The sequence below is a fragment of the Leucoraja erinacea genome, chromosome 19 (assembly GCF_028641065.1).
Source record: "Leucoraja erinacea ecotype New England chromosome 19, Leri_hhj_1, whole genome shotgun sequence".
In the NCBI taxonomy this organism is placed as follows: domain Eukaryota; kingdom Metazoa; phylum Chordata; class Chondrichthyes; order Rajiformes; family Rajidae; genus Leucoraja; species Leucoraja erinaceus.
In genome coordinates this window covers 17,553,902-17,569,301 of record NC_073395.1, presented here as the reverse complement: position 1 = coordinate 17,569,301, position 15,400 = coordinate 17,553,902, and the positions used below count along the sequence as shown (strand labels likewise).

The 15,400-nt window shown below is 43.6% G+C and overlaps 1 protein-coding gene across 3 annotated transcripts in view; it reads left to right on the top strand.

Annotated features, from left to right (window-relative positions):
- The window catches only part of LOC129706277 (A disintegrin and metalloproteinase with thrombospondin motifs 20-like), a 270,471-nt gene extending 256,221 nt beyond the window's left edge, over window positions 1-14,250 (top strand). For all 3 annotated transcript variants that reach the window (XM_055650461.1, XM_055650462.1, XM_055650463.1), the window contains 3 exons: window positions 2,656-2,747; window positions 10,390-10,494; window positions 12,578-14,250. In XM_055650461.1, the coding sequence (XP_055506436.1) occupies window positions 2,656-2,747; window positions 10,390-10,494; window positions 12,578-12,745 (365 nt within the window). In that variant the 3' untranslated portion in view covers window positions 12,746-14,250. The remainder of the gene's footprint in view (window positions 1-2,655; window positions 2,748-10,389; window positions 10,495-12,577) is intronic.
- Window positions 14,251-15,400: the final 1,150 nt, after the last annotated feature.

Sequence of the window (15,400 nt, the reverse complement as noted above, 5' to 3'; positions counted from 1 at the left end):
TTAATTCTTTTTCCCACGTTTGTCTGCTATAACAACATTTAAAAGGCATTTCAATAGGTACATGGATAGGAAAGGTTGAGGGAGAAGAGCCAAACACAGGCAGGAGGGACTAGCGTAGATGGGGCATCTTGGTCGGCATGGGCAAGTTGGGCTCAAGGGATTATTTCTGTGCTGTATCACTCTATGACTACATGACTCCCCAATATAATATCCCTTATCTGTAAAGGATTAGCCATAGCTAATCCTTTACACATTATTGAAGCTTTTCCATCTGGTTATCTGTCTCGCTGGGTTACTCTCATTTTTTTTCCTTTCCATTGTTTTATCAATGAGATTGTGTGGGATGTGAATATTTTGTTTTAAATGCCAAGAGTCAGTATGTGGAATCACTTCACCAGGTCCAATGCAGATTCAGAATATTACGATGAAGGAAAAAGGCTAAATTTAAAAAAAAAGAGGAAAACAGAGATTAAGGAGAGCACAAGGGAGTCAGGGGTATTTCTGGCAGGAAGTACACATGTTGAACTCTGCTCCAAAAATGTACACTGGTAAACGTCTAAAGTAGTATGAACACAGAGATGAACTGGTACTTTGGGGGCATCTATATTATTAAATAAATCAGTGTCAGTGCTGGCCTGATGTAAACAGTGTGAGACACTAACTAACTACCACATTTGGACTCATTGAGTCATAGAGCTATATAGCATGGAAACGGGCCCTTTGGCACAACTTCTCCATTATGAATAGTCCCATTTGCCTGAATTTTGCCCATATCCGTCTAAACCTTCTTAAGCATATATCCATCCAAATGTCTTTTGAAAGTCGTAAGCTGAAGATAAAAATGGAACCTAATACGGAAATTATCATATTTGGAGTAAGAGGAGATGGGAACAAATTAAATAAACAACAAAACTCATTCTTTAATTATGGGTTAATAATAGCAAAAAAACTCATACTTAAATTTTGGAAAAATGCTAATATACCAACATTTAAAATGTGGATCAGTAACATGCTGGACAGCACATTTGGAAGAAATGAGACTCTCCTAATAGACAAACAAGACCAATTCTTAATGAGTTGGTCCCCATTTATTGATTTATTGGAGTCATGTGGTGCTACAGTATAGTATCGCGAAGATTAAACGTTTCAGGTATGGGTGAAAGACGATCTAGAACATAAAAAATCATCTCCTTGTGGCGATTGAATAAATTCCTTCCTACTCTCCCTCCTCACTTGTTTCATTTCCTCACCATTTTCTTTTTCTGCCTTTCACTCACACACACTAGTCTATCCTTCACTCTTTACTACCTCTTTTTCGTTTTTCTCTTCTTACTTTTTTCTTTATAAAAAAAAAGGAAATTGTACAGAGAATGTAATATGTTAATATAATGTTGGGAACCTGTAAAAAGGTACCACTGTATTGTACTCTAATAAATAAAATTATAATTAAAAAAAAAAGAAAGTCGTAAGTTGGAAGTTGCATAGAGTGTAGCGAATGCGATGTTGCTTTTTCCTTTGGTGCCGCCAAATTAGGTTGCAGATTGAAAGGTCTGACCAGTGCTGGGTTCAAATGTGACATATGTAATCCACCTTAATTTCAATGTGGGACAAGCTAATTGCAGGGGGAAACCAGGGGAATTTCAGCACAACACTTGGGTGAGATTAAAAAAGAACGTGAGAGTTTGGAATTGAGTCAAGACAAGTTCCATATACCATAAGACGTATGAGCGGAATTAGGCCATTCAGCCCATCGCGTCTACTCCACCATTCGATCATGGCTGATCTGTTTTTCCCTCTCGACCCCATTCTCCTGCCTTTTCATCCATACAATGAAAATGCAGGGAATGAGCTGATTTGGATCACATGCAGGCAGAAGAGTTTAGCTTCATTTGTAAACATGTTTAGCACAGATATCATGGTCCAAATTTCCTGTCCTATTTTCTATTGTTACGTCTTACGATTATGATGAGGTACAGGCACAATAAAAGGCCTGCTGCAACATTGTTTACAGAATGAAAGGAGATCTCACAGAAACCCATATAATTCTAAGACGACAAGATGATGTTACCGATGATGGGAATCCAGGTTCAGGGGCCAAAGTCCCAGAATAGGGGGCATGGCCATTTAGAACAGAGATCAGGAGAAAGTTGTATCTTAGTGTCAAATAGATCAAGAGAGCAAGGCAGGAACAGGATATGGAAATGATTGATCAGCCGTGTAAATGGTGGAACATGCCCTCCCTCTTCTGTTCTCTCGGTCTCAATGTTTGGAAGCAAGAGGCTGGAGGGAAGAATTGTGACAAAACAGGAGTTAAACCTTGCTGTAGATTATTACTGGGCAGTAATAAGTGCTTCAAGTTTGTTCACTCAGAAAAGATACTTTGGCTGAGTCCTAGCGAAGAAACAAAAATGGTGCCTGTATTGTGGAAACCAAAAGAACTACAAATGCTGGTAGTCTAAAGGAGGGCCTCGGTCTGAAACATCACCTATCCATGTTCTCCAGAGATGCTGCCTGACCTGCTGAGTTACTCTGGTGCTTTGTGTCAGCCAGTGGCTGTGGAATAGGACAGGCACTGTGTGACCTGCTGAGCTTTCCAGTGTTCTGTTTGTATTCCTGTATTGTGGAATTTTGTTTCTGACATCTCCGTTTCTCCAGTTACAGACCTGTACTTTGCTCAGACGGTGCGTGGACGAGCAGTGCCATTTGCCACAGCCGGAGACTGTTACAGTGCATCCAGGTGTCCTCAGGTCAGCCTCCACATTTACTGATGGGCAATTTTCAATTGTGAAAGTACTCGATTGTAGGTTCAAATCCAAATCTAAGCCAAAAGAGAAATGCAGCCACAAGCTTGTATTATGTCATTATTATTCCCTCTCAAACTCAAAGAGCAGTCATTCTTTGGGCTTGGTTGGAGGAACGAAGACATGGTTCTGAAGAATCAGATCAGTCTCTCCTTCAGTAAACAGACCTCAATTCAAATAATCAGCACATACCAAGCTGTAAAGTGTATTGAATGGAGCCATAGTCAAACAGCAGAGAAACATCCCCTTCGGCCAAACTCACCCATGCTGATCAAGATACCCTTCTATGTTATTCAAATGTGCCCACATTTGAACCATATCCCCATTAATATTTCCTATCCATGTACCTGTCGAAATGTATTTTAAATGTTGTTATTGTACCTGCCTCAATCAGTTCATCCGGCAACTTGTTCCATGTACCTACTACCTTCTTTTGAAAAAAATGTCCCTCAGCTTCCTGTTAAACTTTTAAACATCTGGCCTCTCATACTTAATTATCCAAACCTGTGATAAATGCTGTGTTCATTCACCCTTTCTTTGCCCCCCATGATTTAATACATCTATATAAGTTTTCTTCTTAGCTCCAAGGAATAAAGCCCTAGCTGCCCAATCTCTCCCAGTAGCCCAGGACCTAGAGTACTGGCAAAATCCTTGCAAATCTTTCCTGTCTCTTTCCAGTTTAATAATAACATTTACATAGCTGTGTGACCAAAACTGAACACAATCCTCCAAGTGCGACCTCACAATATCTTGTCTAGGTTTGGTTTAGTGTACTCTAGTCTAGTTTGGTTTAGTTTAGCGATACAGCTTGGAAATAGGCCCTTCAGCCCATGGTACTGCACAACGATCACCCGTATACTAGATCCAACCTATACATTGGGGACAATTCACAAAAACCAATCTGCACGGCTTTGTAATTTGCGAGCGAGGAAACCGGAGCAGCCAGTCACAGGGAGAACATACAAAGCCCATACAGACAGCACCCGTAGTCAGGATTGAACCCGGGTCTCTGGCATTGACAGACAACAATTCTACCACTCAGTCACTGTCTCGCCCAGTGCAACTGCAACAGAACATCACAACTTCTATACTCAGTACAGGTATAAAAAAACTGCAGGTGCTGGTTTACAAAAAAAAAGAACCAAGTGCTGGACTTCCTCAGCAGGTCAGGCAGCATCTCTGGAGAGCATGGATAGGTAACATTTTGGGGTGGAATTTTCCTTCAGACTGATTTTAGTAGAAGAAAGCTGGAGGGGCAAGACAAAACCTGGTAGATAACAGGTTGATACAGATGAGAGGGGTACCCATTTTAGGTAAGTACACAACTCCCCCCTCTCCCTTCTTCCCCCAACTCCTCCACTTTCCTCCCCCGCACTCCACTGCACCCCACATGGACACACTTATTTCTCCCCTCCCCCTCCTCGTCCACCTATATTCCTTGCTCCAACTTAGCAATATACAATCCTCAATCCTTTTGTCTCACATCTTCTGTCTTTTCATCTTTCTTTGTTCACTATGTTCCTGCCAAAAGCCCCTTCCCCCGTATCATCCTATTACCTGCCAGTCTTTGTCCTACCCATGCTCTTTTCCAGCTTTCTTCACCCCCCCCCCCCCCCCTACAATCTGTCTGAAGAAGAGTCCTGACTTAAAATACAATGTGAAATGGTCTGCAGAGATGCTGCCTGACCCGTTGAATCCCTTCAGCACTTGTGCCTATTTTCTTAGTGCCCTGACTGATGAAAGCCAGCATCCCAATGCCTTCTTCACCACCCTGTCCACCCATTGCACAATTTTCAGGGAACTATGTACTTGTACCCATCTTCCCTCTGTTCTATAACGGTTTGTAACAATTATCAGATGGGCAGCACGGTGGCGCAGAGGTAGAGTTATTGCCTTACAGCGCCAGAGACCTGGGTTCGATCCTGAATTCGGGTGCTGTCTGTACGGAGTTTTTACGTTCTCCCCGTGACCTATGCGGGTTTTCTCCGGGAGCTCTGGTTTCCTCCCACACTTTAGAGATGTACAGGTTTATTGGTTGATTAGCTTTGTATAATTGTAAAATTGTCCCTTGTATGTGTAGGATAGTGTTAATCTGCGAGGATCGTTGGCCGGTGCGGACTCGATGGGCCAAAGGGCCTGTTTCTGTGCTGTATCTCTAAACTAAACTAAAACTAAAACTAAAGGTATAAGTCGGGGTTGATTAGAATAATTGTGCTTTTTAATTCCTGGCACTTTGATGACGTTTACGTTGGGACTATTTCACAAAGGAATAGATTGTGGGATTAAATTATTTTGGATCCTGCTTGAAGTGTTCGAAGCAAGTGTGGTTCGCCGAAAGCACAGCAACGCATTAGTGGTGATTCATTGAGAGCCCAGAAGCATTAAAGTTGCCCTGACTCTGTACGTGAAAACAAGCATCCGCTTTGAGCTTTTAAAGTTTACACAGAACTGTTCCCAGCGTGGTGGAATCCTGGGTTCAGCTGAATGTCATAGGCCACTAATGCTGAGGTCCCCAGGAAGCAGCATGGACAATGATGTTTATTTGATGAAACGGGTAACAAAAGAGGTGCCTGACGGAGTTGGTCTTTATCTTTGTGAGAAGACACCTGCTGGGGGCTCTAATGAATGAGAGGCTTTTAGAGGTCACCCGTTTACTGGCTGCAGGGGTTGACCTACAGGAGGTTTTAAAGTAATATCAGGTCACCGGCTGAAGCCACCCTGTGGCGAACTCTTATCTCCGTCAATTAAACACAGCTTCCAGAAGCAAAGCTGAGCAAATGCCCACATTGCGATAGCACTAGTTAAAGAAAACTAAAGGGTAGAATTTTTTTTGGATGTTTATATGTCCTATCTCTCCTTCTTTTCTTGGGCCCTGTAGTCAGTACCAGTCTCACGTTCTGTTGAATATTTGGTGTGCACCATTTAGCGCTGCTCAGGACCAAGTAGCTGATGACACATTTATTAACTGGTCACCTCATTTCGCAATCTGCTGTGGGTTTTTCAGCCTGAAAATAAAATAACTTTGGCGCTGAATGGGGTGAATAGCTTCTAATGCACTTAGATTTTAGTCTGAGGACCCCAGCTGGAAACTGCTGAGAAACTCTGTCCCGGAGCACTTTCCCAGGCAACCGCAAATATCCCACGTCAGTAACCACTTCACATTCAGACCTTTGAGAACATTTTAATCTCTCCATTAAAAAACGAGTTTGTTCGAGGCACTAGCTATAACGTCCTAACCATTTCTCATCAGGGTGAGTTGTATAAAATCATGTGTTGGTTTATTATACGCAGCTCAGTTATAATATTCTCTCCCCCCCAAGCTAAAGTCAACTTACAATTGTGGGCAGCAGAAAGTTTGCAGTGAACAATTGTGTTAAAATGTGAACTCATTTCAGGATTTGTTTTTAGATGGCATCTTTTTAAATGGTGGTTTTCGACTGTTTAATTTAGTTTTGTTTTAGTTTTAGAGATACAGCGCGGGAACAGGCCCATCGGCCCACCGAGTCCGCACCAACCAGCGATCCCCGCACATTAACACTACCCTACACACACACAAGGGACAATTTACACTAATACCAAGCCAATTAACCTAAAAACCTGTACGTCTTTGGAGTGTGGGAAGAAACTGAAGATCTCGGAGCAAACCCAGGCGGTCGCGGGGAGAACGTACAAACTCTGTACAGACACCACCCGTAGTCAGGATCAAACCTTGGTCTCTCGTGATGCAAGCGCTGTAAGGCAACAACTCTACAGCTGCGCCACCGTGCCGTCCCTTAACTGAGAAAAATGTAACAGTCCAAAGCGAACAGTGCCATTATGGGCAACTTGCATTTTGTAACATTAATACAGGATTCTGTAAATACTACGCTCATCTATGTAGCACTGAATTTTGTCCAATTAACTCCTCACTCTTACCGAGCATTAAGATTTCATGATGAAATAAGTTCAGCACATCTAATCAGGCCAGCTGCTTCTGTTATCAGATGTGGTTATGCGAAAAACTAACCATTGAAGGTGGGATCTACACTAGAGAGTAAAGAGCAAAGATCCTATAGACCACTCCTGCTAAATGTAATGGGCTGACGTGTAGTACGCAACGTGGGCCTTTTTTTCATCCATTTCCGTAACCCGACCGGACCCGACTCGCAGTGTAATCAACGTTGTGGGGGAACAGTTTGTGTTAATAAATTACATTTTTGAAAATGAGGAGAAGATTTTTACCAAAGAACTTTTATTTTTACGAGGATGTTTCCGTAACCGGCTTCCGTCTCCGCACTAGTTATCTTTGCTCCGCTATGGGATCTTTGGAGCGGAGATGGGAGCCGGATACGGAAATGGGGCCTAAAATTTCCCATGTATCTGCCCATGACCGTACTGCGTCTTTTTCGTCGAGTGATCTTTCTTGCTCGCTATAGGATTTTTGGTAAAGAGAGTGAGTTAAGAATGTTTTCTCGTCATGTGGCCTGAAACAGAACAATGACATTCTTACTTGCAGCAGCACAAGGGATATTTAAACATAGTAATCTGTAAACACCATAATAAACAACAACAAAAAGTTTATATATATATATATTATATATATACTCACACTTTCATTTCACGCCTGCCTATGGGAAGAGTGTAGGATCCTGAAAACTGTAATGACCAGGTTCAGGGGGAGCAGTTTCTTTCCTGCAACCATCAGGTTACTAAACACCACAAGCTCCAAATAAGCAATGAACTACATAGACTTGGGGACATTATTGTCTATGTACTTATTGTATGTTTCTTTGTTGGAGTTAAATGTATATATGTGTGTGTGTAGATACATACATACACACACACACACACACACACACACATATATACATTTAACTACAACAAAGAAACATACAATAAGTACATAGACAATAATGTCCCCAAGTCTATGTAGTTCATTGCTTATTTGGAGCTTGTGGTGTTTAGTAACCTGATGGTTGCAGGAAAGAAACTGCTCCCCCTGAACCTGGTCATTACAGTTTTCAGGATCCTACACTCTTCCCATAGGCAGGCGTGAAATGAAAGTGTGAGTAGGATAGAGTGGGTCTCTGATGAGGCTGGCTGCCTTTTTGAGAGAGCAATTCCTGTAGATCGCTTTGATAGTGCCCATGATGAACTGGGCAGTGTTCATCCCTTTTTGCAATGTTCCTGGGTGTTTAAGTAGCTGAACCAGGCCGTGATACAACTAGTCAATATGCTCTCAACTGTACACCTATAGAAGTTCAAGAGAGTATTCATTGACATACCAAATCTCATCAAACTTCAAACAAAGATCCAGCATAGATCTTCAGAGATATGCACACCCAGGAATTTGAAGTTTTTGAATTTCTTCACCACCCCAGTTGGTGAAGTTTCGGGCCGAGATTCGTTCTTCACTCTGAGAGTCAGGGGGAAGGGAAACGAGAGATATAGATGGTGAGATATAGAACAAATTAATGAAAGATAGCGAAAAAAATAACAATGATAAAGGAAACAGGCCATTGTTAGCTGTGTTGGTGAAAACGAGTTACAGACTACAAGACTCAACATGACGACTTTGAAACGAGTACGACTTTGGTGGGGGAGGGATGGGGATGCAACTAATAATGCCATAACTAATGTTAGTCCAATAATAGTCACCCTATAGAAACATAAAAATTAGGTGCAGGCCATTCGGCCCTTTGAACCTGCACCGCGATTCAATATGATCATGGCTGATCATCTAACTCAGGGAGACAAACTAAGGTAGACAAAATTCTGGAGAAACGCAGCGGATGGGGCAGCATCTATGGAGTGAAGAAAATAGGCAACGTTTTGGCCCGAAACGTTGCCCATTTCCTTCGCTCCATTGATGCTGTCTCACCCGCTGAGTTTCTCCAGCATTTTTGCCTACCTTCGATTTTCCAGCATCTGCAGTTCCTTCCTAAACCCCTATAACTAATGTCAATCAGCTTAGATGGGAATAGTGAAGGGATAGCAGTGTATCAGCGCACTTATTCAGAATATTGACAAGGGATTGAGTTGTTAGTGTACATTACAAATGACCAGCTCCCTGATATGGGAGTTTTATTTCGTGGATTCCATTCACTCACCCAAGTAGAACTTCCTGCTCTCCACATCCATTGTTCAACTGTTGTTTTGTGTTTGAGGTGTTTAATTACTAGGAAGCACATACCCTGAAGCCACAGTGCTCAGTGTCCACAATGGAAGGCATTGTTTGTGCCTGCCATCTCCTAAACACTGTTTATCTTTGAGTCAAGTCCATAATTGGCAGGTGATTATTCTCATCATAATTACCAGTACAGGGGCAGAGCAGTGGATGTGTGGAATTGTCTTTAGATAAGCTCCACATCCTCAAATTCACACCCTATAAAAGTAGAGTCTAAATAATCCACTGTCAGTTTTCAGACTGAATCAAACATATAAGAATGACAATGTCAAGAGTCAAGAGAGTTTTATTGGCATGTGTCCCAGATAGGACAATGACATTCTTGCTTGCTCAGCACAACAGAATATGTAAACTTAATACAGAACAGGAGATAAAAGTTCAGTGTGTCTATATACCGTAGACCATATATATACAAAACAAATAAACAGATAAATAGGCTGTTATTGTTCAGAGTTTGTTTGATGACAAGTTTAATAGCCTGATGGCTGTGGGGAAGTGGCTGTTCCTGAACCTGGATGTTACTGATTTCAAGCTCCTGTACCTACTTCCCGATGGCAACGGAGAGATGAGTGTGTGGCCAGGATGGTATGGGTCTTTGATGATGTTGCTGCCATTTTGAGGCAGCGACTGCAATAGATCCCTTCGATGGTGGGGAGGTCAGAGCCAATGATGGACTGGGCAGTGGTCACAACTTTCTACAATATTTTCCGCTCCTGGATATTCAAGTTACCGAACCAAGCCACAATGCAGCCAGTCAGTGTGCTCTCTACTGTGTACCTGTAGAAGTTTGAGAGAGTCCTCTTGACATACTGACTCTCCATAATCTTCTCAGGAAGTAGAGGCGCTGATATGCCTTCTTTATGATTGCATCAGTGTGCTGGGACCAGGAATGATATGTCATCTTGAGTAGAGCAGTTGCAGTACTAAGTTGTGATGCATCCCGATAAGATGCTTTTGATGGTGCTTATACTTTATAACATATGTTATTTAAACCGGAGGGGGGGTCGTACATCGCCCGGCGCGGCTTCATGGCCGTGGGACATTACAGCGCCCGCCGGGGGCTCCAACACTGACTTTTAGACCGGGAGCGGGGCCGTAAATCGCCCGACACGGCATAAAATGGCCGTGGGACATAATCGCCCGCCTGGGGCTTGGACATCGGGAGAGACATGGAGAACAGGGGAGAGAAAAGACTTTGCCTTCCATCACAGTGGGTTCACTGTGATGGATGTTTGTGTGAATTAAATTGTGTGTATGTTTGTAGGAAATTGTCTTTGTTTGTATGGCTGTGGAAACGGAATTTTGGTTGAGCCTCACTGAGGCTCAAATGACAATAAATATTGTATTGTATTGTATTGTATTGTAAAAGCTTAATTGCACCTAAACACATTGTTATTGATGTTTAACAAATTGTTTTTTCAGGGACAATTTAGTATTAACTTAAGTGGGACAGGGCTGAAGATAGCAGAAGCTTCGAAATGGATTGCACAGGGAAACTATGCAACGGTCAATGTACAAAGGTCACAGGTATGTGTTGGAAATTGCTTAAAGTTTTATATTTTGTCAAAAGCAGTTTTAATCTTTGTTTTAATCATTTTGTGATTTAATTAAAGAATTAGAAAGTGGATAAGAAGCTAGAAACTCTGATTTTGATTTCCTTATTCAAGTGCTGTAGCCAGTTTTAATATGTAGGTAGGAACTGCAGATGCGGGTTTAAACTAAAGATAGCCACAAAATGCTGGAGTAACTCAATGGGCCAGGCAGCATCTCTGGACAGAAGGAATGGATGACATTTCGGGTTGAGACCCTTCGTCAGACTGAGTTTACTCCAGCATTTTGTGTTTATCGCCAGTTGTGGAAGCTAGCTGAGATTAATGCAGAGTTGGGGATTGAGGTGAGAGATTGGATGATCAGTGAGGTCAGAACCTTTGAGGTATCAATTGTGGAATAGGATCCCATCAGCAGCACATTTTAAATCAGTGACTTTGACATTTTTCCATAATCCATATTACATATTGTTTTGCATTGGTTTATTGAAAGCACCGTCTCCATCACAGCAAATAGACTATTGATTATGTCTATTACAAACCCACTGACTCCCACAACTATCTTGACTACACTTCTTCCCACCCTGCTTCCTGCAAAGACTCTATCCCCTACTCCCAATTCCTCCGTCTCTGCTGCATCTGCACCCAAGATGAGGTGTTCCATACTAGGACATTCGAGATGTCCTCATTCTTAAGGGAACGGGGGTTCCCATCTCCTATCATAGATGAGGCCTTCACTCATGTCTCCTCGGTACTCCGCAGCTCCGTCATTGCTCCCCCTACCCCTAGTCGCAACAGAGAACAGAGTCCCCCTAGTCCTTACCTTCCACCCCACCAGCCATCGCATACAACACATAATCCTCCAACATTTCCGCCACCTCCAACAGGATCCCACCACTAGTGACATTTTCCCATCTCCACCCCTTTCCTTCTTCCCCAGAGACCGTTCCCTCCGCAACTCCTGGTTAACTCATCTCTTCCAACCAAAACCATCCCCTTCCCTGGTACCTTCCCCTGCAACCGCAGAAGATGCAACACCCGTCCCTTTACCTTCTCCCTCGATTCTGTCCAGGGACCCCAACAGTCCTTTCAGATTAGGCAGATGTTCACTTGCACCTCCTCCAATCTCATCTATTGTATCTGTTGTTCAAGATGTGGACTCTTATACATCGGCGAGACCAAACGCAGACTGGGCGATCGTTTTGCGGAACACCTTCGCTCAGCCCGCCTGAACCAACCTGATCTCCCGGTTGCTGGACATTTTAATTCTCCTTCCCATTCTTCCACAGACCTTTCTGTCCTAGGTCTCCTCCATTGTCAGGGTGAGGCTAAACGCAAATTGGAGGAACAGCATCTCATATTTTGCTTGGGCAGCTTACATGAATATTGATTTCTCTCACTTCAGGTAGCCCCAGCATTCCCTCCCCTACCCAAGTTACACTAGCTTCTCATTTTCACGCTACAAACAGCTAACAATGGCCTGTTTCCTTAATCATCGTTACTTTTTTGCATATCTTTCATTCATTGTTTTTTATCTCTCTACATCACCGTCTTTGTCCCTCGTTTCCCTTATCCCTAACCAGTCTCAAACTGAAACGTCACGCAATGGGTAATCTACAGAGGCCAATTAACCTACACACCCACCTGTCTGTGGCTGCACTGTGTGGTTCTGGTTGCAGCATTATAGGAAGGATATGGAGGCATTGGCGTAGGTGCAGAAGAGGTTTACCACAATGTTGCCTGGATTCAATTTTTCCCCCTCTCACCTTAAATATATTCTCTCCAGCTAATGTCTGAGCCATTGTTATTCAAATGACCACCAATGAAATAGTTGTCCTGTTTACGTACCATTGTATGCAGATGCCGAGAAACCGCCTAATCCCATTTTCCTGCCTTATCCCAATAACCCTTGCGTTCAGCTCTGGCTGAACAACTGCTAATCTTGTGTGTGGACTCGACAAGAAGAAGAAGTGGTTGCACTTCACACATAACTCACTGGCTACACGGCATTCCGAGTGCGTTAACAACACTGACACTTTTCCAACTTTCTTTCTGCTTTAAAGGACGGGACGAAGGTCTATGGAATGTGTGGAGGTTACTGCGGGAAATGTGTTCCCCCAAAGCAGCACTGGCCTCCTCCTGAAAGTGCAGTAAAAGCCTGGGTGTGGAGTGAAGATGCAGCTACTGACCGAATGAAAAGATCACCCAGCGGAACGCAGACTGATGGATGATGATGAGAGGACCAACCCAATTTTCAGCATTCTCTACCAATGCCAGGATGCAAGAGCGTCCTATTACAAGCTTGGAGAGAATTTGCTCATCAGCCTGTAGCTAAAGCAATCTCCTTTCTTCCGGCCATCGTGTGCTGTGGGTTGGGACAGGAAGAACATGATTGGATAATTAGTTGAACCAAATTTAGCCTAAGCTCTGTGCTTGTTCCAATTCATGTCACGTTGCCAATCATTCCCATCAAGTTCACTTTGAAACCATGGCACGAGCAGAAACAATGGACCGTTGAACACACCTGGACTGTTCCTCTGTTAATCAAGACCCATTACTGTCCATCACACAGGCTGGCTGCACTCCGCACAAGACTCATCGAACCCCTCGCTCTTCATCTACCCCCCTCAGCATTAGTTTATTTAGTTTCGTTTAGCAATACAGCGCAGAAACGGGCCCCTTGGCGCATCGAGTCTGCACCGACCAGCGATCCCCGCACATTAACACTATCCTACACACACTATGGACCATTTACATTTTTGACTTCTCCAGTACTTTTAACAGCATCCGGCCTGCACTGCTAGGGAACAAACCGACGAGAATGCGGGTGGATGCACCATTGGTGTCCTGGATCACCAACTACCTGCCTGGACAACCATTATGTCAGACTTTGGAACTGGGTATTGGACATGGTAGTGAGCAACACAGGGGCCCCACAGGGAACGGCCCTCTCTCCCTTCCTGTTCACCATCTACATCTCAGACTTCAGATACAACTCGGACTCCTGCCACCTGCAGATGTTTTCAGATGACTGCAATTGTGGGTTGCATCGGTGAGGGGAGGGAAGCTGAATACAGAGGTGTAGTCAACACTTTATTGAGTGGTGTGGGCTGAATCAGCTGCAGCTTAACACTGACAAGACTAAGGAGGTAGTGGTGGATCCCTGATCCCTGTCTCCATCAAGGGTGTGGATGTGCAGTTTACCAGGGAGTGCAAGTACCTTGGAGTTTACCTGGACAGTAAACTGAACTGGTCCAGGAATGCTGAGTCCCTGTACAAGAAGGGACAGAGCCAGATATACTTTCTGAGGAGGCTCTGCTCTTTCAATATCTGCTGTAAGATGCTGCAGATGTTCTATCAATCGATGGTGGCCAGTGCCATCTCCTATGCTATCATGTGCTGTGGTAGCAGGGTGAAGGCCGTGTACGTCAACAGAATTACCAACAAACTCATCAGGAAGGCTGGCTCCATCCTGCTCCGTTGGATTCATGGGAGGTGGTCTTGGAGGGGAGGATGCTCCTCAAACTGCAGAGCATTTTGGACAATCCAGCTCACCCCCGCCATGACATACTGGTCAGCCTGAGGAGCACCTTCAGCAACAGACTGGTTCCACCAAGATGCAGTACAGAGATCCTTTATCCCTGTGGCTATCAAACTGTACAACTCTCCCCCCTTCTGTCGCGGGGTAGACTGACTCCCCTCCCCCCCCCCCCCCCCCCCCCCCCCCCCCCCCCCCCCCCCCCCCCCCCCCCCCCCCCCAATCTTTGCACATCTCCAATCCTGGGCTTCCCACTCGTCACTTTAATTTCATGGTTCATGTATCTTGTTGTGAGTTATGATTGGCAGACCCATTTCCCTCCTGGGATAAATAAAGTTCTATTGTATCATATCTCATTTACACCAAACCAATCAACGTACAAACCTGTACATCTTTGGCGTGTGGGAGGAAGCCGAAGATCTTGGAGAAAACCCATGCGATCGTGGGGAGACCTTGCAAACTCCACACAGACAGCAGCAGGATGGAACCTCTACCACTGCGCCACCGTGCTGCCCCACAGAGGATTACACCGAGGATTGCTTCTTTTGTGCCTTTGCCTCACTCACATTCGTCTCCTTCAGTGATGGTGCCAGGGATCAGGGGGTAATGTTCCAGCCGTCTCAGAGGAAACTTCACGGGTCATTCGATGGTCCACTACCGATGCATCTTCAGTATTCATATTCCAAATTGGTTTACGATGCCACTGTCTGCTAAAGAGCTCCATCTTCATTCCATTACTTTGTTGGACAATTATACTCATAAAGGCTCGGCTATTTTAAAAAAAAACACACTGAGTCATTCAGTGTCAGAAAATTAACACTCACTGCATTTTCTAACCTATGCCGTATTTTGAAATGGGTTCTTTTGAATTAAAAAAATGTAAAAAACCATGATTATGTTAGAGGTTATCCCATCGATTACGTCACCTCTTGGGTTATGAACCCAATATCCTACAGTGCGCTCCTGGGAATAACCTGAAGTCTTCATATCGCCAAAGTAACATGTAACTCCTCCAGTGAAATAGCTACAAGGAGAATGTCAACGTCGTCAGAGTCTACAGTGAACACTGGCTTGAGCGAAAGCTACCTCTCAGCAAAAGATGTATATAAGAGATATATTTTGTTACCTTGTAAAATATTCATGCACAGTCCTATTTATTACCAAATATCTTGTACATACGCTATTAACTACTAAAATTGTATCAAATAAGGACTACTGCCCTCTCAACACCTTTTTTCTATATTGTTAGAATTTCTGTATGTGCAAGGTGTTGCAAGGGAAGCGATACATTATTATTACTCTTTTGTAACTATCTGTTGTGAACTCTCTAATATTACACTTACAAATA